At 24.8% G+C, this 21289-nt stretch overlaps 3 protein-coding genes across 3 annotated transcripts; all 3 read left to right on the top strand.

Annotated features, from left to right (window-relative positions):
• Positions 1-960: 960 nt before the first annotated feature.
• Positions 961-5707, top strand: LOC114934735 (odorant receptor Or2-like). Its single transcript, XM_029307440.2, has 9 exons — positions 961-1155; positions 2115-2231; positions 2601-2718; positions 3516-3777; positions 3952-4074; positions 4267-4357; positions 4441-4577; positions 4845-4977; positions 5515-5707. The coding sequence occupies exons 1-9, from the start codon at positions 961-963 to the stop codon at positions 5566-5568; spliced, it is 1230 nt and encodes a 409-aa protein (XP_029163273.2). The 3' UTR covers positions 5569-5707.
• A 1864-nt stretch (positions 5708-7571) lies between these two features.
• LOC114934727 (uncharacterized) lies at positions 7572-14190 on the top strand. The gene is made up of 9 exons (XM_029307435.2): positions 7572-7799; positions 8112-8228; positions 8822-8939; positions 12441-12702; positions 12842-12964; positions 13157-13247; positions 13333-13469; positions 13830-13962; positions 14062-14190. Exons 1-9 carry the CDS (start codon positions 7656-7658, stop codon positions 14113-14115), a joined length of 1179 nt encoding a protein of 392 aa, XP_029163268.2. The 5' UTR covers positions 7572-7655; the 3' UTR covers positions 14116-14190.
• Positions 14191-15949: 1759 nt separating this feature from the next.
• Positions 15950-19595, top strand: LOC114934742 (uncharacterized). The gene is made up of 8 exons (XM_085488816.1): positions 15950-16164; positions 16366-16440; positions 16660-16720; positions 17656-17974; positions 18163-18285; positions 18757-18847; positions 18941-19077; positions 19412-19595. The coding sequence occupies exons 1-8, from the start codon at positions 16021-16023 to the stop codon at positions 19593-19595; spliced, it is 1134 nt and encodes a 377-aa protein (XP_085344942.1). The 5' UTR covers positions 15950-16020.
• The last annotated feature ends 1694 nt before the right edge of the window (positions 19596-21289 follow it).

The following is a 21289-nucleotide window of genomic DNA, read 5'->3' as shown; positions in this document are numbered from 1 at the left end:
TCACGTTGGTTCACGTCCTCTCTTGTCGAACGGATCTATCGGCGTACGGTCGTTCGCGCGTACAGACAGCATTCCTTTTCGCTCTTCTCGATTTTCGTCGCACTTCTCGCGGGAGATCGATTTTTGTCGTTGGATTGCACTTCCGGCAATCATTGCACGCTTCTAATTGCAGTTCACTTGCATTAGAGCGTTTCTTTTGCACTGTGTAATTATTTGTAAAATATATTGTGTGCCGTGAACTTTCTTTATTTTTTTCTTTTTTTCTGTGCCGTCCTAAACTTGACACTCGCGTCCGCGCACTAACTAAACACTCCGCGTAGCACGGAATATTGCACATATTCAATAAAGCGTAAACAATAAAATAATTATAAATAAATGTCACATGTGTGACATAGATACATTAATTTTATTTTTCAATTCAATGACAATTCGTCGAAAAAAATATTGTAAAAAGATCCGACTTAGTTTCATGTCAAACATTTCAAAAATTAACGAAGAAGTCAAAGTTTCCTCCAGATGACAGATAAATAAAGCAATATTGCGCAGCTGGAATTTTATGATATCGAAAAGGAGTTGTATATGAAAAATTCGAACTTTAAAAAGAAATCCTTTCCAAGAGGTGCTTTTCTATTGCTATAAATTACACCGCACGCGCATAATAAATAGCATTGAACAAACTAATCGATACGCGATCAAGACGTTCTCGCACATATTTTATATTCTATACACACACGTGTTCGAGTCGACGAACACTTTGAAAAAAGAGCCGGCCTGTCAAACGCTATATCTTCACTTGCATTATATTTACACGAGACGTATACTTATTGTAAGTATACATCAGACTTGTTTGATTACTATGTCGCGGTGGGGAAACAAAAAAGAGCGGAAGTTATGTGAATGAAATATTAATTTATTCTCTCCGCGATGGAAGGAGGCACCGCGAGGGAAAGTTTTTTTTTTATGCCAGATATTCGAGCGATGTTGCGGCTAACAGAAACTATTTCTTCAAAAAGTATGGAACACAGGAATTATTATTACGATATTAGCAGGAGATTCTTGTTGATGATCGGTCAGTGGCCTTATCAGAAGCCGAAAATAAGAATATCCTTTTTGACTTTGATAGTCATAATTTTCGCAAATTGTCTTTTTACACAGGTAATATATATAATTATCGACAAGTGAATTTTTTCGGCACTTAACATCGTTGAGATTTTTACTTCGTATATTAAATAGATTTTGTTTAAATTTTTCCGGGATATATCCTGTGTATTTTTAAAATTTAAATTTAAAATATAAATAATAAAATATAAATTTAAAATATAAATAATAAAATATTATTTTAAAATATAAATAATAAAATATAAATTTAAAATATAAATCATAAAATATAAATTTAAAAAAAAAACCTTTCCTCAATGGTAAAAGTCGATCAAACTGGCAATTATTTATTATAAGTAATTAGTTAAAATACAACGTTTCGGCTGTCATTGCAGCCCTTTTCAAGTAAATCTATAAAAAGTTACATAAAAATAATTACAATTTTAATACATTTCATCGCAACAAATAATTATAAATTTATATACAAAAATATGTTACATATCAAACGTAAATGCATAATAAATTAATACAGTAAATCAAATTCATACTGCATACCACCGACAATATTCACCATTGTTTTAACAATGTAGAATTGACAGAAGTAAGCAAGAAATAAATAGATGTTAACAGTTAGCAAGAATCTTAGTCACTACGCGTTAAGAAAATCGAGACAAAACTAATGTTTCTTTCGCAATCTAAAACCTCATAACAAAGTCAAATAAATAAATAAATAGGTAAAATAGGTTTGTTGCGATGAAATGTATTAAAATTATAATTATTTTTATGTAACTTTTTATAGATTTACTTGAAAAGGGCTGCAATGACAGCCGAAACGTTATATTTTAACTAATTATTTATAATAAATGATTGCCAGTTTGGTCGACTTTTACCATTGAGGAAAGATTTTTGTTAATTATATATATATATATTACTGGCTTAATGATTATTATCTGATAAATTTAAAACATAAATAATTTTTTAAAGGCAAACAAGTGGACGTATACATTTTTTTTCAGATAGCGCAAATTTTTGTTTGCGAAGACACACAATGTATCTTTCAAACTTTACCTCCACACATGTTAGTATGGAATTGTCTGGTAAAAGTGCTAGCATATCGATTTAACAGCCAGAAAGTATGTTTTATTAATTATAATAAAATTGGTTATCTAAATTCGAAGCTATAGATGTATACAAAATCTTAGTTTTGATTATTATTTATATTTTTGTACACTGAAAAAAAATTTATTGAATTCGAGTAAATATTTATTTCATTACTGTCTAATAAATCATTTATTTGAAACTAATGATATTGATTTAATGTGAAAAGTATTTATTTGCAATAAGAAAATTCTTTTTAAAACAGAAAAATATTTATTTGTTTCAAATAAATGATTTATTAGGCAGTATTGAAATAAATATTTATTAATTTAATAATTTTTTTTCAGTGTTGCTGTTTGCGAATATTATATTCAAGGTATCAAATATATCGGTGATGTTTGTAGATTAAAGATCTGACTGATCACTTATTCGTAGACTGGGATACTCTTGAGACTCAGGAGGAACGTGAGATTTTGAAAAAATATGCCGAGAATGGCAGGTGGTACTCGTTGATATATGCCTGCAAGTAACTCCGTTATTGTTATTTGAGAATTTTTTTATCTATAGAGACAAATATAGAACCGTTCGACATGAATTACGCACTAGTCTACAGCTAAACATTATTTTGAACCAGACAAGGCGTTTCTTATTTATGTTTTTTAATATAAGTATTTTAACGTATTTTAAATTTTAATTCTTTAATACTTTTTAACATATTTTAAAATTTAATTCTTTAATATATTCTAAAATTATTGAAGAAAATTTGACTCTATATTTTAGTAAAATTAATCAAACATATTTTATATTTTATTGTGATAAATATTGTGTAATATTTTTTATAGTAAATATTAACCAGAGAAATTCTTATAAAATTCTTCCAATATCATATTGTCTCACGATTATCATGATTTTCAGGGTAAATTCTAAGAGAAAATTCTCTCTGTGCAAAAATGGTTTGTTTGATATTTGACTTTTTTTGTAAAAAAGATTAACGTTATCTGAAAATTCTGATCAGATGTCATAAATATATTATGCATTTTTTATTTTGATATCTTATTATTTTATCTATATTATTAAAAATAAAAACTGAGAATTATATATATATATATATATATATAGGACATCTGTCACTCTATCGTTTTCAGCATCCAAAAAATCTATAAGAAACACCTTGTCCAGTTTAAAATAATAAAAAAAAATTTGTTTTATAAATTAGTGTTATAATAAGGATGCATAGAAACATATTAAATATTTATATAAATTTAAACGTCTATGAAATATTAGACATACATTGTTGACGAAATTCGTCCTTGTTGCAGCGTATTGTTACATGTCTACCATTTCATTTATAACAACTTCTCTTATACCACAAATCATGGACATCGTGTTTCCTTTAAACACTTCACGTCCAATAATGCTAGCATATCCGGCGCACTATTTCGTTAACGAAGAGCAGTATTTCTATTACATTTTTTTCCATATGCTAATTACCGCCTTGGTATGTATGACTGGGTTAATTGCGCACGACTGCATGTTCTTTATTTACATCGAACACGTTTGCGGCCTTTTCGCAGTGGTCGGGTAATGATTATTCATATATTTTATAAACAATAATGATACATAACGAAAATATGTAAATGAACATATTTAATATTTAATATAAATAATAACAATATTTAATATAAATGGAAAATATTTAATATAGATATTTTTCAAAATTTATAGGGATACATTTATTGATCTAAATATTTGCAGATTTAGGTTCCAACATGTATTAAATAGACGCGATATCGCGGATGCAAATTTAATCAATTGTCCGAATGATCTGTACCATAAAGATGTTGCATTTTCGGTTCATGCTCATCGAGAAGCTCTGCAGTATGTTCGTAACAATATTGTGATTTTTTAAACAGAGTTTGAAACAATTTATAAATTTTTAATATATAAATTTATAATTTATAATTTATAATTTATTTAATAAATTTATAATTTATAATTTATTTAATAAATATATAATTTATATTTTATGATTTAAATTTCTTATTTAACTGATGACTTCTCCTTATTTAGGTTTGCAAAACTTCTCGAAAATGTCTTTTCTGTACCATTCGCCATTCAACTTATGATATCAACATTGTCTATTAGCGTTAGTTTACTTCAAGTAAGTTATTTATACAATTAAATCAATATACGAGTGCTCTAAGAAATATAATTTAGGTCTAAAATCATATGATTCCATTCAAGTTCTCGATGCAGTTGAATGATTTAATGGAGGCGACGAGATACTTTGTCTACATACTTGCTCAATTATTCCACTTATTCTGCTTCAGCTTTCAAGGACAAAAATTGATAGATCATAGTCTTGAAATTTGCAACAAAATGTAAGATAATATCAGAATCAATTTTTCATCAATTAACTTAGAATCAATTTGTACATAATTTAAATAAAATTCAATTTATAAATTTATATGAATTTACCTTTAAATCTATTTTTAAATAATTATTTAAATTTTATTTATAAAAAAATTTTTTTAGCTTTGCTTTGGATAAAAAAAATCTACTTTCCATATAAAATATATTAAAAAAAATTTTAATTACTTGGAATTTTCATTGCATGAATACTTTGTGTATAATAATTTGTTTCATAGTTATAATGGTGCATGGTACAAGATACCCGTGAAGGGGCAAAAATTGCTCTTGATTACGATGAGAAAAAGCATCGAGGCTAGTACTTTGACAGCCTGCAAGATATACGTATTTTCCTTGCAAAATTTCACAATGGTAAAGCAAACATCGTGGAAGATATTGCGTAATCAGTGTTGTGCTTAGATAATTTTAAAATTGGCTAGAAAAAGATGAGATAAAAATATGAAAATTCATTTTAAATGAGATGATTTTGTTATAAATATATCTAGATACAAGATAAAATTATATGGCGATTCATCTAGGTAATTTTATAGATAATAATTTTTAAGACTGCTTATGTAAACACAGTTATAAACAAATATTTACAAAAAAGATATAAAAATATATGTATTCGTATTTTTATTTTGTGCTATGACTCTAAACCAAAATTATCTGAAAATTATTCTAGATAATATAGTAAAGATAATACTTTTTTTAAATCTAATATGCAAATATAGATAATACATATTTTTATGATTTATATAAAAGTAAGATGACGCCAAAGTTTTATCTAAATAATCATCTATATAATTTTATTTAGATAACAGCAAACACTGATCGTAATAGATACTTAAATATTGTGCGTTCGTAACATATCGTACACATATAAAAATTTTCATTCTTTTAATATAGGTCCTGCAAACAGCGATGTCATATTTTACAGTGCTAGCCTCCTTCAGTGAATGACTCGACTGTGTTTCTAGCATACGTAGTGAAATGACACTCTGAACATTTTTACAAGCATATAGTATTACAAATTATATAAAAACTATTTATATTTTATATCGTTTGCAGTATGACAATTTAAAGCCAATAAAATTTTATTTTGTTATCGACATTTCTGCATATCTACTCAATATAATATTTATTATTATTATTATAGTGTTTTTTTATTTATATTTTATCGTTTAAAATATAATTAAGGCCAATAAAATTTTATTTTGTTTTAAATATTCCTGCGTACACTGTAAAAAAATTTGTAATGTATTACACAAAAATATGTAAAATTACATAAATAATAAGTGTAAAATTCCACGATAAATAATAGAAATATTTACCTTTTCATTATTTATCATGTAATTTTACATTCATTATTTATGTAATTTTACATATTTTTTTTACAGTGTATCTACTTAATACAATATACGAATTATTATAGTATGTTTTCTCTTTTTGCATAGTACAATTATTAATCTTTATTTATTACTGTTTTAATTGTTAACTATTTATTATTATTATTTATTATTATTACTATTAATAATTTATTAATATTTTTAATTATTAATTTATTAGCTGTACATTATATTTATGCGACATTGATGTTAACATGAATAAATTAAAAAAAATATCATCTTTATCATGATAATATTTTTGTGTTTTGGATATAAAAATAAATAAAGTAAAAATAATTAATTAAAGCAACAAATTACTGTCAAACTTTGATGAAAATATTCAAGTCTTGTAGCTTTATAGAGGTAAGTAAAAATAGAATATTATGGTTAAAATTTTATAATTTAAATTTAATTAATGAAAGGCTTGTATAAATTAACAAAATTAAAAGAAATAAATATTGTAGGCCAACTAAACGAGCAAAATTACATAAGATCTAAAGATTTATTAATAATTAATAACAACACATTAATTACAATATTTATTTCTTTTAATTTTGTTAATTTATACGAGTCTTTCATTAATTAATTTTTATACATACAATATTTTATATACACGTAAAATTTATTGAATATTAAAAACAACGTAAAAATATGCACACTATATTTTTTTATTGAAAAATTATCAATACCTAAAAAATAGTCATTATCTGACTATTTGGTGCGATTGTCACATTTTCTAATTGTATGTCTAATGTTCCATACACTTAATTTAGAGTCGACAAACTTAAAAAGTTAACAAGAGATTAAAAAAACAACTAAAAAGATATTTTTATTTAATAATTTTAATTTTATATTACATATTATATTTTACATTATATTACAAAGGATTGTGATTATATTTAAAATTTGATACATAAAATAAATGTATAATATTTTAATGTTATTATTTATTAAATATATGTATATTCCAATTTTACAGTAAATATATTTTTCATATAATTTGTACTGTAAAATTTTCTTTGTGCTTAGATTCACACACATATTATTATCTACATAATAACAAATATCTATTACGAATGTAGCACATTCAGCAACATAAATAATAAAATTATTAAATGCCACATATATTTTATCAGAATGATATTTTTAATTTCACTAATAGTAAAAATCAAATAAAATACACGAATGACCATTGAAAATCAATGAAAGGAATTTGAATATGCAAACTTCACTAAGTCGAACATTATAAGGACATCGTACTTTGATATTGCTGATGAATTGAACAGTACACGCACAATATGTAACTAGTATCACCAGACTGTTCGATCAAAGACTGTCACAATTTTCAGTCGCATATTTAATGTATCTGCGTTCAAACCGACGAACCCTTCTAAGTGTGTCAGCTCGTCAAAAGCTGTTTATTCGCACTTGTATTATATTTACACGAGACGTGTACTTATTGTAAGTGTATGTCGCAGATACGTGGAAAATTGATCGCTACCACGAATGTGGTGGGGTAGGAAGAGAAAGGTAGTGTTATATGAAATATTAATTTGTTCTCCGCGACACGCGAGTGTGTAAAAAAAGGGCTTTCCAAGGGAAGGTCTCTATCTATAATCAAACGTGGTGGCGGAGAGAAATTCATTTCTCCATGAGAAAAGTATGGAACGTAACAAGACTTACTATTATGACATTAGTAGGAGATTTTTGTCGGTGGTCGGTCAGTGGCCTTACCAGAAGCCGAAGACGAGATTATTCTTCTTAACTTTTGTATTCATATTTTTGATTAATGCTCTTGTTACGCAGGTAAATTTTTTACAAAACAATTTTTTGGCCATTTAACATTGTTGCGAGATTTTGCGTCGTATTCGAACTATGGATTTTTTCTAGAAAGGGGAGCATGATTAAAAATTTTTTGTTTTTGATATTTTGTTTTTTTTTTCATTTTTTAAATTTAGATAATTTTTTTATTTTGTTATCTTTCATTTTTTTATATTAAATATGTAAATAAATTTCACTGTTCGTTTAAAAGGAGAGTATAAATTCTTATTTTTTACTGATTTCAAGAAGGGGTGGGGGTGGGGGTAAATGTTCTTTCTTGATAAATATATTTTTCAGATAGCAGAAATATTTGTATGCAAAGACATAGATTGCATTTTTGAAGTTTTGCCTTTCCATTTTTTGATGTTCAATATTGGAGTGAAAGTGCTCACATATCGATTCAAGAGTAAAAAAGTACGTTTATCACAATATTTATATATTATCCAGTGTTATGCTTAGATAATTGTACAATTAGATAAAGATGAGATGAAAATATGTAAATTTATCTTAGATAAAGATGGTTTTGTTTTAAATATATCTAGATAAAAGTTTTAAATATATTTAGATAAAAGATAAAATTATATATAAACAGATATAAACACAGATATAAAAAAAAAATGTAAATTATAAATAAAAAAATATATTCATACTTTTATTTATAAATTTTTGTCGCCTCTACTATTCAGGTATTTTTATGTGCTATATGATTCTAAACCAAATTATCTGAACATTATTCTAAATAATTTAGTAAACATAACACTTTTTTATTCATCTAAAATGTAGCTATAAATAATACATATTTTTATTATCTATATAAAGATAAGATAATGTCAAAATTTCATCTAGATGATCATCTATATAATTTTATTTAGATGACAGCAAACATTGGCTGTATCTAATTTCAAATTTTATTTTGTCGCATCAAATTACAATTTTTTTATTTTGCTTATATGTTTTCATAATTATTGAAAATTTTATATTTAAATGTATCGATATAACATTTCTAGATTAAACTTCTCACTGATCACTTATTCGCAGACTGGGATTCTCTCGAAACTCGGGAAGAACGTGAAATTCTGAAAAAATATGCCGAGAGAGGCAGACGATATGCGTTGATATATTCCTGCAAGTACCTCTCCTATTTTTAATTAAGAAATATTTTAAAGGGATAATGCAGGAAATCATTTTTATCCAGCTTTAATTATATACCAGTTGATTTTATTTGCCAATTGCACTAGTTTATAAAAAAAATATTCTTTTTCATTATTTCAAACAAAACAAGATCGTTCTTGTAGATTTTTGGATGCTGAAAACGATGCCAATTTTCATCAGCATGTTAGGTTTCCGAGATAATTCAAGTTTAATATGCATAAAATATTTTTTTGCGATATTTGAAATTTTTTGTGAAAAAGGTTATCTGAAAATTCTGATCAGATGTCAAGAATATATTATTTATCCTCTATAAAATGTATTTTTTTATTTCGATATCTTATTTTTTATAGTCATGGTATAGGAAGGATTTAAATATAGAATTTTGCTGAAATAGCAAATATTCTGCCTATAATGATAAAGTCATATACTTACAATTTGTAGTTTAGGACTATAATGATATACATACACAGTGTAACTAATTATGATAGAGTCCACTAAATGGATATTTATAGGGTGTCTTATTTTAATTGTTTATCTTGAATTTTTCGAAATAACTGCATTTTTGAGAAAATGTTTCATATAAAAATTGTATGATTTAAAAGGGGACAAATAATGGTAAATTCAATTTTGAAAAAATTTTTTTTCAAAAAAACTTTTTTCTCAGGAGCATCTTTATATAAAAAGTAATTCCCAACTTTAATATTTTATAACATAATTAAAAAATAAGATATTTCAATTTAAAAAATAGGAGCTAAATAATTTTATAGGAGATAAACAATACACTCATAATATTTGATCAGACTTCGAAGAAAAAACGTTAACTTTTTTTACAAAAAATATCAAATCACTTTCTGAAAAAGATATGCAAAGTCGATTATAGCAAATATTATTGCTGCTTTTCCGCGATGCTGATTGGTTGTTTCGATTAACATTGTGTGTTACATTAATATAGCATCAAACAACTGCCATTGTGAAGGTTAATAATTTGACAGTTGTAAAATAAAAAATAACAATAATATTAATAGTGAGCAAAGTGCGTGCTTGTGTTGTCTGGTATATAACAAAAACTCAGAAATTAAAATTATATACATAATTAAAATTTGGCAAATTAAAATTATTATGTACATAATAGACATTTGACAATTAAAATAAAAATATAAAATATATAATAAAATATAAAATTAAAATATAACTTTAATATAATATACTGTAGCATCATTTATACCTTATTTTTTAATCAAAATTATTGAATTGTATTTCTCTTATTATAGTATTCTATTATCAATTTATCATATTAACAATAATTTGCTATCATTATTAAACTTGATAACAAAACTGAGGTTGATTTATGAGTCAATATTGTTTTTACTTGTAACTTCCTACTATATTAACAAATCTGCTTATAAATACTAAATATATGTAGTATATGTCTAGCATTATTTCGTTTAATCTAACTGAATATAATTACGCACGCAAAGCGAACTTATATTATTCTTTGATAATAAGATCTCAAAAATTGCAACGTATTATGTAAAAATTATTATTGCAAAATAAAAATTATCAATGCATAAAAAATATATTAATTAATTATACAACGCATAAAAATTCAATATTTAAATCTTTAATAGAAAATACAAACAAAGATATAAAATTTTTACAAGAATCTTTCCTGATCAAATATCTACGCTTTTCTTAAACTTGCGCGAGACTATACCCCATACGTCCATTACACTGCGCGGCTCGCGCAAGACTGATTCTCGTTCGAGGTATCGCGACCGCAAGACCGAGATCACGTGATCAGTGGATCGACTGGTCATGTGACTATCGGTCCCGCGCGCTCGCGATATCCCGCACGAGAATCAGTCTCGTGCGAGCCGCGCACTGTAACAGATGTGTGGGATGTACTAATCTGAACGTGATCAGTTTTGCGCGAGTTGTGCAGCGTAGCGGACGCGTACAGACGCGCGAATCTAATGGAAGCACAGATATTTTGATCAAAAAATTCTTGTAGAAAATTATTTATTTTTTTTTGTTAAAAATTTATATATTGAATTATTTTTATAAATCACGTAATTAATAATATATTTCTATGCATGCACTGCAATAATAATTTTACACATGCGTTGCAATAATTTTTAACTTTTTATTATCAAAGAATAATATAACTTTACTTTGCGTATGTAATTATATTTGATTAAATTAAACTAAATGAGAAAAAAAAGTATAAAGAGATATATCTATACAAAATAGTTCTCAAACAATACAATAGAAATTCAGCGAATTAAAATTATGGTTATAGTATCAAGCAACTGTCATTGCGAAAATTAAGAATTTGACAATTGTAAAATAAACAATAGAAATAATATCAAAGGAGTAATCGAAGCGCGCGCTTGTGTTGTCTAGTATTGCAAAAAATCCATTTTTTACACATTAAACCTCAATTTTGAAAATCTGATGTACTAGTAAAATTTAATTTTCAGCACCCAAAAATCTATAAGAAACAAGTTTGTCTGGATTAAAATAATTTTTGATTGTAAACTAGTATTAAATTAGATCGATTTTAAGATATATGGGATTGATTTTTTAAAATTGACTCTAATTTTTGAGATATTGAGTGAAAAATATAAAAATATAAAATATGTAATGATTAAATGTAACCTATTCCCAAATCATATAGAAATTGTCTCAAATTAAACAAAAATATATATATCTAATGGTGTTATATTAAATAAAAGAAAACATAAAAAAGGAAACTAATTCAGATAATTACAATAATTAATGCACAAAAAATGCTGTTTGTACAATTTTCTTTTATGTGGGTCATCAGAATTAAATCCAAATCCTGTTTATATGTCAGCAGCTATAAGTCGTATTTGGGGTAAATTCGTAATTTTTTTTTTTTGAGTAATCCTTTATCTCAAAAACTAGAACCAATTCAACAAAACTGTTGTTGTTTTTAGATTCAGTCTTTCTAAAATATCTTAAATTCGTTCAAATATCCTTGGCAACTAAATAAAATAAATTAAGAGTTTAACAAGGCTCTGTAATATAAATATAAATTTAAAGTGTAAAACAGGCAATAAGAACCAAATCGCGGATGACAGTGCGTTATCCTAACGAAACTAAAATTTTTTCGTTAGAATTAAATACCTGTGCACAAGGCGCCAAATTTTACTTGGTCAAGATTTAATTAGATTATTCCAATTTTAAATCTAGGCCGTGACCAAATAAAATTTGGTGCCTTGTGCACAGGTATTTAATTCTAACGAAAAAATTTTAGTTTCGTTGGGATAACGCACTGTCATCCGCGATTTGGCTCTTATTGTCTGTCTTACACTTTAAATTTATATAAATAAAATGATTTTTTTGTTGATCAGTGTTACGATTATAAAATATTTTTAGTGTTAGAATATAAAAAAATTTATATAAATATAATAGACGTCAGTTTTTTTACGAAATTGACTTTTGTTGTAGTATACCTGTATCTAAGTAGTATTATATTTATATTAACTGCTCTCGGGCCACGTGTATTGGACGTACTGTTTCCCCTAAATGCTTCACGTCCTGTAACGTTAGTATATCCAGCGTACTATTTCGTTGACGAAGAAAAATATTTTTACTACATTTTTTGCAATATGATGATGATCATGCTAATATGTCTGGCTGGATTAATCGCGCACGATTCTATGTTTTTTACTTACATCGAACACGTTTGCGGCCTTTTCGCAGTCATCGGGTAATGATATTTTATATTTAGAAAATAATTAAATTTATTTAATTATTATATTTAATTTTCCGATCTTCTATTTTTACTTAAAAATTAAAAATAGTAAATTCTACAAATTTTATGACATATTTTGCCTGAATATTTGCAGATTTAGATTCGAACGTATCATATATAAACGTGATATCACGAAGAAGAGCTTGATTGATTGTCCAAATAACGTATATCACAAACAAATTGTATTTTCAATTCATGCTCATCGGCAAGCTCTGCAGTGAGTTTGTATGACGATATCGCAATGAATTTTTTTATTAATTTTACAATAAATTTTTTATTAATTTTTTATCAATTTTTTATTAATTTAAAAATAATTTTAATAAAGTCACTTAATAAACAATTCTCAATTATAATGATTGGATTATAATAAATTTATAAACATGATTTATCTGTCTTATTCTTACTACAGGTTTGCAAAACTCATTGAAAATGTCTTTTCGATATCATTTGCTATACAACTTATAGTAGATACAATTACTATAAGTATTACTTTAGTTCAAGTAAGTAAGTTTTTAATAATTAAAACGATATATGAGAGCTCCGAGAAAATATAAAGCACTTTTAAAATGAATAATTTTACTTAAGCTCTCGATGCAGTTGCATAATTTAACGGAAGCGACGAGATGCATGCTCTATATTTTTGCTCAATTATTCCACTTGTTCTGCTTCAGTTTCCAAGGACAAAAATTGATAAACCATAGTCTAGAAACTCGAGACAAGATGTAAGCTAATATCAACGTTGAAATAGATAAATTTTGATCTATGTAGAAAATTTGTTTTTGACACAAAAATATTTTTGTGTGAATTTAATCATTTTTTTTATCACTGCTTTATTTATTATATATTTATATATTTATTATATACTCATTTCGTGTGTGTTTGTATATTAATTTAATTATATTTATATATTATATTTATATATTTATATATATTTATATTTATTTATTATATAATTATACTTTAATAATTATATTTATTTATATTAATTTATTATAACTATATTTACATATTACATTTATTTATATATTTATTTATTAATTATTAATTATAATTAGTAATTATATTTATTAATATAATTATAGTTATAATGGTGCGTGGTACGAATTGCCAGTGAAAGAGCAAAAACTGCTCTTGATCGTGATGAGAAAAAGCATCGAAGCTAGTAGTGTGACTGCCTGCAAGATATATATATTTTCTTTGCAAAATTTCACAACGGTAAAAAACTATTGTGTAATAAAGACAGACGCATAAGTACTGTACGTATATGATATATTATATAATTGCAAAAAAATTTTTTCCTGTCTTATAATCCAGGTCTTGCAAAGCGCGATGTCGTATTTTATGATGCTAGCATCCTTCAGTGCATAACTGGCCGGTGATTCTAGCATTTATAGTAAAATAATGTTGAAAACTCTACAGGATGATATAGTATTATTACAAATTATATCAAAAATATTCATACATATATATATACATATATATATATTTATATTTTATATCATTTAATAAGAGCAATAAAATTATATTTTATTATTGATATTTTTAATATTCTCTCGATACATACTACTATAGTTTTCATTTTTAGATTGCCCCTATGATATTATTTATTATTATGTATTTATTACCATTATTAGATGATTAGATGAGCTTATAAGTGTTTCGACACTAACGTGAATGTATTTCAAGAAAAAGAGATACTTCATAGCAATGTATAATATGTTTAATTGCTTTTCGTTGTTCTTAGAGATAAAAATGGGCGAAGGAATAATTAATAAAAAATATGGTAATATTTATACGATAAGATAAGTATATATTGTTTTTATCGAAAATTTTATTGTAGATGAAAAAGAAAGTAATAGTGAAAAAAATTGCAGTAGAGTTTAATAATAATTATTTTTGATATGAAATCACGTATCGATCGTAATATATAAGATAAATAAAAAAGTAGATATATAATTGATATCATATATAGTTTTTTTTTTTAAATCACTAATATTTATAGTTAATATTTTAATCAATATTTTAGCGTAATCAATAATTGATCAAATAAACATATATTTTTGAGGCAGTATTTACATCCAATGATGTGCTCAGATGATTTCAAAATTAGCTAGATAAAGATGAGATAAAAATATGTAAATTTATCTTACAATTAAATAAAATGAAAATAATTTTGTTTTAAATTTTTCTAGATAAAAGATTATAGAAAATTATACGACGATTTATCTAGATAATTTCCAGATAATATTAGTTTTAGACCGCTTATGTAAACACAGTTATAAAAAATGTAAATTATAAAAGGGATATAAAAATATATATTTATATTTTTATTCATAAGTTTTTATTACTTAATGCTTAAGTATTTTTAATGGCTTAAAACTAAATTATCTGAACATTATTTTACATAAAATTCTAGATAAAAATATGTAAATTTATCTTACAATTAGATAAGATAAAGATAATTTTGTTTTAAATTTTTCTAGATAAAAGATAAAATTATATGACAATTTATCTAGATAATTTCCAGATAATATTAGTTTTAGACTTATGTAAACACAGTTATAAAAAATGTAAATTATAAAAGGGATATAAAAATATATATTTATATTTTTATTCATAAGTTTTTATTACTTAATGCTTAAGTATTTTTAATAGCCTAAAACTAAATTATCTGAACATTATTCTACATAATTTAATAAAGATAACACTTTTTTTTAAATCTAAGAAACAGATATAGATAATACATATTTTTATTATCTATATAAAGATAAGATGATGTCAAAAAACTTTATCTAGATGATTATCTATATAATTTTATTTAGATGCCACTATTTAGATCTCACTTTGATTCGGTTTCTTGGAATTAATTTACATTTATATATTGCACATAGTCCGTCTATGGATTCGATTTTACAACTATTTGTTACATCTTCTAACACATCGTTCGGAATATTTTCAATACGTTTATATTTAAATCGAGAAATGTTTTACAAGGGGTCAGCCTGTCACCATCAATGAAACGTTGTCAATTCGGGTTTACATTATACTTACACGAGACACGTATTGATTATCTATAGGGCAAAAACCCACACAATTGCTACGTCGAATATTCCTGGAAAGGGAAGGGGAAAAAAAGAGGTAGAAATGACATTATTTAAATATTAACTTATTTTCTACCGCGAAAAAAATCGCGAGAGGGTAAGTCTCGCTCGGATATTCAAACAATATTCGTGCGTCGAAGAGAAAACTATTTTTCTCTGTCTGTCTCAAAGTATGGAACTTAATATGGATTACTATTACGATACCAATAGGAAATTGTTGTCGTTTCTCGGTCAGTGGCCGTATCAGAAGCCGAAGGAGAAAAGGTTCTTCTTTATTTTAATACTCACGGTATTAGCTAACGTGATGGTTCCACAGGTAAATTATAATTAATCATAATTAATTAAAAATTAATTATAAATTAATTATGATTAATTATAATTAATTTATAATTAATTTTTAATTAATTATAAATAATTAAAATATTTTGATCGTAACTGAATAGATTTAACAAATTTTTAAGATAATGTATTCTCTCCATTTTTTCACTTTTTTTCGCACGAATATTTCATTTTTCAGATAGCACAGTTTTTCAAATGCGAAGACTCGCAGTGTATTTATCAAACTTTACCTCCATACATGTTAGCAATAATGGTATTGGTGAAAATATTTACATTTTATTTTAACAGACAACAGGTAGAATATGAATTTTATAATATATATATAGATATACATATATTTATTGTCTTTAAATTTAACAAAAGTTATTGTATATGAACAAAATTTTCCTGCAAAATTTCAGCTTAAAATATTGTTATGGCGATTGACGATACTGTATCCGAGATTTTTTAAATATATCGGTAATACTTGCAGATTAAAGTCCTTACAGATCATTTATTCATAGACTGGGATATGTTCGTGAATGAAGATGAACGTGAGATTATGAAGAGATATGCTGAGACTGGCAGGTGGTTGACATTAATATACGCTTGTAAGTCATATTTTTTTAAATATATTTGATATAATATTGATATATTTAAAAAAAATTTTTTTTATTTTAAATAGTTAAAACATAAATTTTATAGTCAAAAATATTACAGAATCAAAGTTGAGGATTTTTATAGAAAAAAATTTGTTTATGTCTTCTTAAATCTGCATATATCAAATAATATATTAAATATTACCCCCTTAAAAATGCAATGTATGCACCTATTATATTTTTAAATTCACGTCTTAAATTAAAATTTGCATAATTTCATTTAAAAATTTATATTTTTTTATTTTTTTATATATTATAAATATATATTAGAAAACTTAGTCAAATTAAATTCTTAAACTATTTCAGTTTAATGTTATCTATTTTTCGAATTATATTTTTCTGCTATTTCCTGTTTTGTATAATTCTTGTTGAAGTATATTCCTTTGATAACTTTTATTTTTCAGCATTTTCGATATTGCTAATAGTACAAATATTCTATTAATAAAATATTTAATACATTTTAACTTATTTCAATATATATACATATATATATATATTTAATATAATTATTTTAATATATTTAATATAATTATAATTTATTATATTTAATATATTTTATTAATACATTTTAATTAATAGCCAAGTACAAACAAATCATATATTATCTTACATTTAGCTTAAATTTGATGTTGCATAAACAAAATATTTATTTTCTATTTTACCGCAAGTCGAAATCTTTAAAGATAAATTAATTTTATTATAAAAAAAATTGAAATTATCAATTTTATTTTATTTAACTGTTAATCCTGAAAAAATAAACACATGCGTGTGTGATAATAAAGTATGAAGTAATTTAGTAAGAAAATTAAAGAAAAAAATATTATAAATAGAAATGTGTAAGAAATTCGTGATATATCCGCTTTTGATGCATTTTGTTCTTGTTATAGCCTATGTATATATAAGTACAATGTTTTTCGCAACAACCGCTTTCGTGCCACGTATCTTGGACGTTCTGTTTCCTTTGAACACTTCCCGTTCGGCAATGTTACCATATCCGGCGCATTACTTCGTTAACGAAGAGCAATATTTCTACTATATTTTTTGCCATATGATATTTTCTGCCGCATTAGGTATGACTGGATTAATCGCTCATGATTGCATGCTCTTTGTTTACATAGAACACGTTTGCGGCCTTTTCGCCGTGATTGGGTAATGTTTTTTACCAAACATTTATATTGCAATAAAATTAATTTTGTAATAATTAAGAAAATACTTTACCGAGAAAAAGAATAAAAAAAGACGTAACAACAATTTTGAAGCTATATTATTAGCTCGAAAGACAGACGAAATTAATTTAAAAAAAATTAGAAATATATAAGTCACACGAATATTTGCAGATTTCGATTTGAACATATATTATATAAGCAGGATAATCCAAAAAATATGATAATTAAACATTCGGTTGATGTGTATAGCCAACATATTATGTTTTCGATTTCCGCTCATCGAAGAGTCTTGCAGTAAGTGTATAATAAAATTATGACTTTCTTTATTAGTCTTAAGAACAAATAATTAACAATGTTTAATATTTGCGATAGATTAATTTTTACATTATTTTCAAAAATTTAAATAATAATATTAGTTTACAAAAAAATTTGTTTTTCTTATTTTAAACCAAAGTGTATTTCTTATAGATTTTTGGATGCTTTTAAGATTTTTTGTAAAAAAGATTAACGTTATTTGGAAAATCTGATCAAATATCATAGATATTCCCTATAAAATGTATTTTTTGTAAAATTCACAAAATATCAAATATCACAAAAAAGCCATTTTTTACTTATTAAAATTTTGGAAATTTGACGTCTTAATGAAATTTGGTCTGCAGCATCGTTTTCAAAAATCTATAGAAACACTTTGTCTGATTTAAAATAATTTTTTGCTGTAAACTAGTGTAACATTTAGCTGTCATTATTTAATATTTTTTATTACAGGTTCGCAGTACTGCTTGAAAGTACCTTTACAATATCGTTCGCTGTACAAGTCTTCATAGTTACAGTCGGCATGAGTATTAGTTTAGTACAAGTGAGTTATTTATAGTTTTTTCATATTATAAATATGAGATTGGAATATATGATACAGATTTAAATGATGATTGTTTACTCTATCCATATATAGTTCTCGATGCATTTGCACGATTTAACGGAAGCAATGAGATACTTGGTTTTCATTATTGCTCAAATGTTCCACTTATTTTGCTTTAGCTTCCAAGGGCAAAAATTGATAAATCATAGTCTCGAAACTTGCGACAAAATGTAAGATAATATCAAAATAGAAATAAATTAAAGTAAATAAGCTCTATATTTAGGTACTTTTATGATTGGAGAAATATACATTTATTTTTTCATATTAAAATATTTATATTTATATTTTATATTTATATTAAAATTATATAATTATATTTTATATTAAAATATTTTTATATTTATTAACATTTTTATTAATATTTATTCAAATTTTTATATTTATATTTATATAAATTTATATAAATTTAATAACACTTCTCTATAGTATACTGAAATGATTAATTTTATTACTATAAATTGTTATGTTTATTTCATTGTGTAAGCAACAATATCAGTTTTATAGATATAATAGCTCATGGTACAAAATACCGGTGAATGCGCAAAGGTTGCTCTTGATTGTGATGAGAAGAAGCATCATAGTTAGTACTTTGACTGCTGGCAAGATATACGTATTCTCCTTAGAAAGTTTTACGACGGTAAAGCAATCATCATCACTGTTGTGCTTAATTGATTTCAAAATTAGCTAGATAAAGATGAGCTAAAAATATGTAAATTCATCTCTTAGATAAAATAAAGATGATTTTGTTTCAAATATATCTAGATAAAAGATAAAATTATATAACGATTCATCTAGATAACTTCCAGATAATATTATTTTTAAAACCGCTTATATAAACACAGTAAATTATAAAAGTGATATACGTAAAAATTTATTTATCTTTCATATTTAAAAAATATTTTATATTTTATTTTTTGAATATTTTATATTTAAAAAATATATTTATATTTATATTGTATTTAAAAATATATTTTATTTATAACTTTTTATCGTTTTACTGCTTAGTTTTATGTGACCTTATCAAATTATCTAAACATTATTCTAAATAATTGAGTAAAGATAACACTTTTTGCAGAAATAGATAATATAAATTTTTATTACTTATATAAAATATAAGATGATGCCAAAATTTTATCTAGATGATCATTTATAATTTTATTTAGATAACAATAACACATTGAATGTTACGATATCATAGGAAAAAATATGTAACAATTTTTAATTTATTTTTATTTAGATCTTGCAAACTTCAATGTCATACTTCACGGTTCTGTCGTCCGTCAACGAATAAATCGACAGTCGGCGATTTATATAGTAACATGAATAATATAAATCTTTTCATCTCTGGTTTCCCAGAGCTTGAAATTAATTTACATACACGTTGCAACATACACAGTTGTTTGACGACACGAATTGTAAGATTTGTGCAGATGATTTTATTCTACATCTAAAATAATTATAGACACTATAATTAGGCATAATTTTTTAGATAATTTTTTAGACAATTATACATAATTATATATAATAATTATACTTGTTATGCAAATAATGAAATATGATCCATTTTAGACGATTATTAACAGAGATATATATTTATAATTTTATATGCCACATATGTCTTACTGTACATGTATATCTTGATATTTATTTTGTATGTGTATAGATATTTCAATTTTTCAAGTATGTTTTTTCGCTATTATGCAATATACAAATATTTTGTCTCAAACTTTATTAAGAATTATATAAATCATCTAATATACTAATTAAATAAATATCAGTTATATTTTATATATTTTTTTTTATTTTAATACGCCTAAGTTGCTAGAAATTAATTAAATTGACGAATTAGGATGCTGTCCCATGGCAGTCGGAGTTTTGGAAAACGTATAATTTCGGAAAAGTATTACTAGAATAAGCCTCGCTCCCCATGGAGTGATTTTTACGGAAAACGGAATGCTATTCTAGCCTCAAATTGTTTTTCAATTTAGAAAATTTCTTTATTATCTTCTGTTATAATAAACAATACATACAAATTTAATTTTTTTATATATGTATTGTTCTATTGTATTATTTTTTTGTCGGAAAACTACCAAAATAAATTTTTCTATTTTTATTAATTTCCGACATGCTCCGAAATATTAGTCAATGGGGAGTTCAGCCACAAAAAATCGGACCGACAAACACACAACTTTTATTCTTGACAATATGTCTTGACAATTTTATTCTTGATAACTATTTTATGTGATAAGATATTTCGATTGAATATTTATATATGTATATTAATAAATACTCACCGAACAATTATTTTATTAACAATAAAATTCTTCCTATAGAGACAAAAATTCAACCCCGATTAATTTTCACAAATTTCTCCAAATAATT

Source organism: Nylanderia fulva, unplaced genomic scaffold (assembly GCF_048542155.1).
Source record: "Nylanderia fulva isolate GAGA-0341 unplaced genomic scaffold, ASM4854215v1 Scaffold72, whole genome shotgun sequence".
In the NCBI taxonomy this organism is placed as follows: Eukaryota; Metazoa; Arthropoda; class Insecta; order Hymenoptera; family Formicidae; genus Nylanderia; species Nylanderia fulva.
This window is presented reverse-complemented; position numbering and strand designations above follow the sequence as displayed.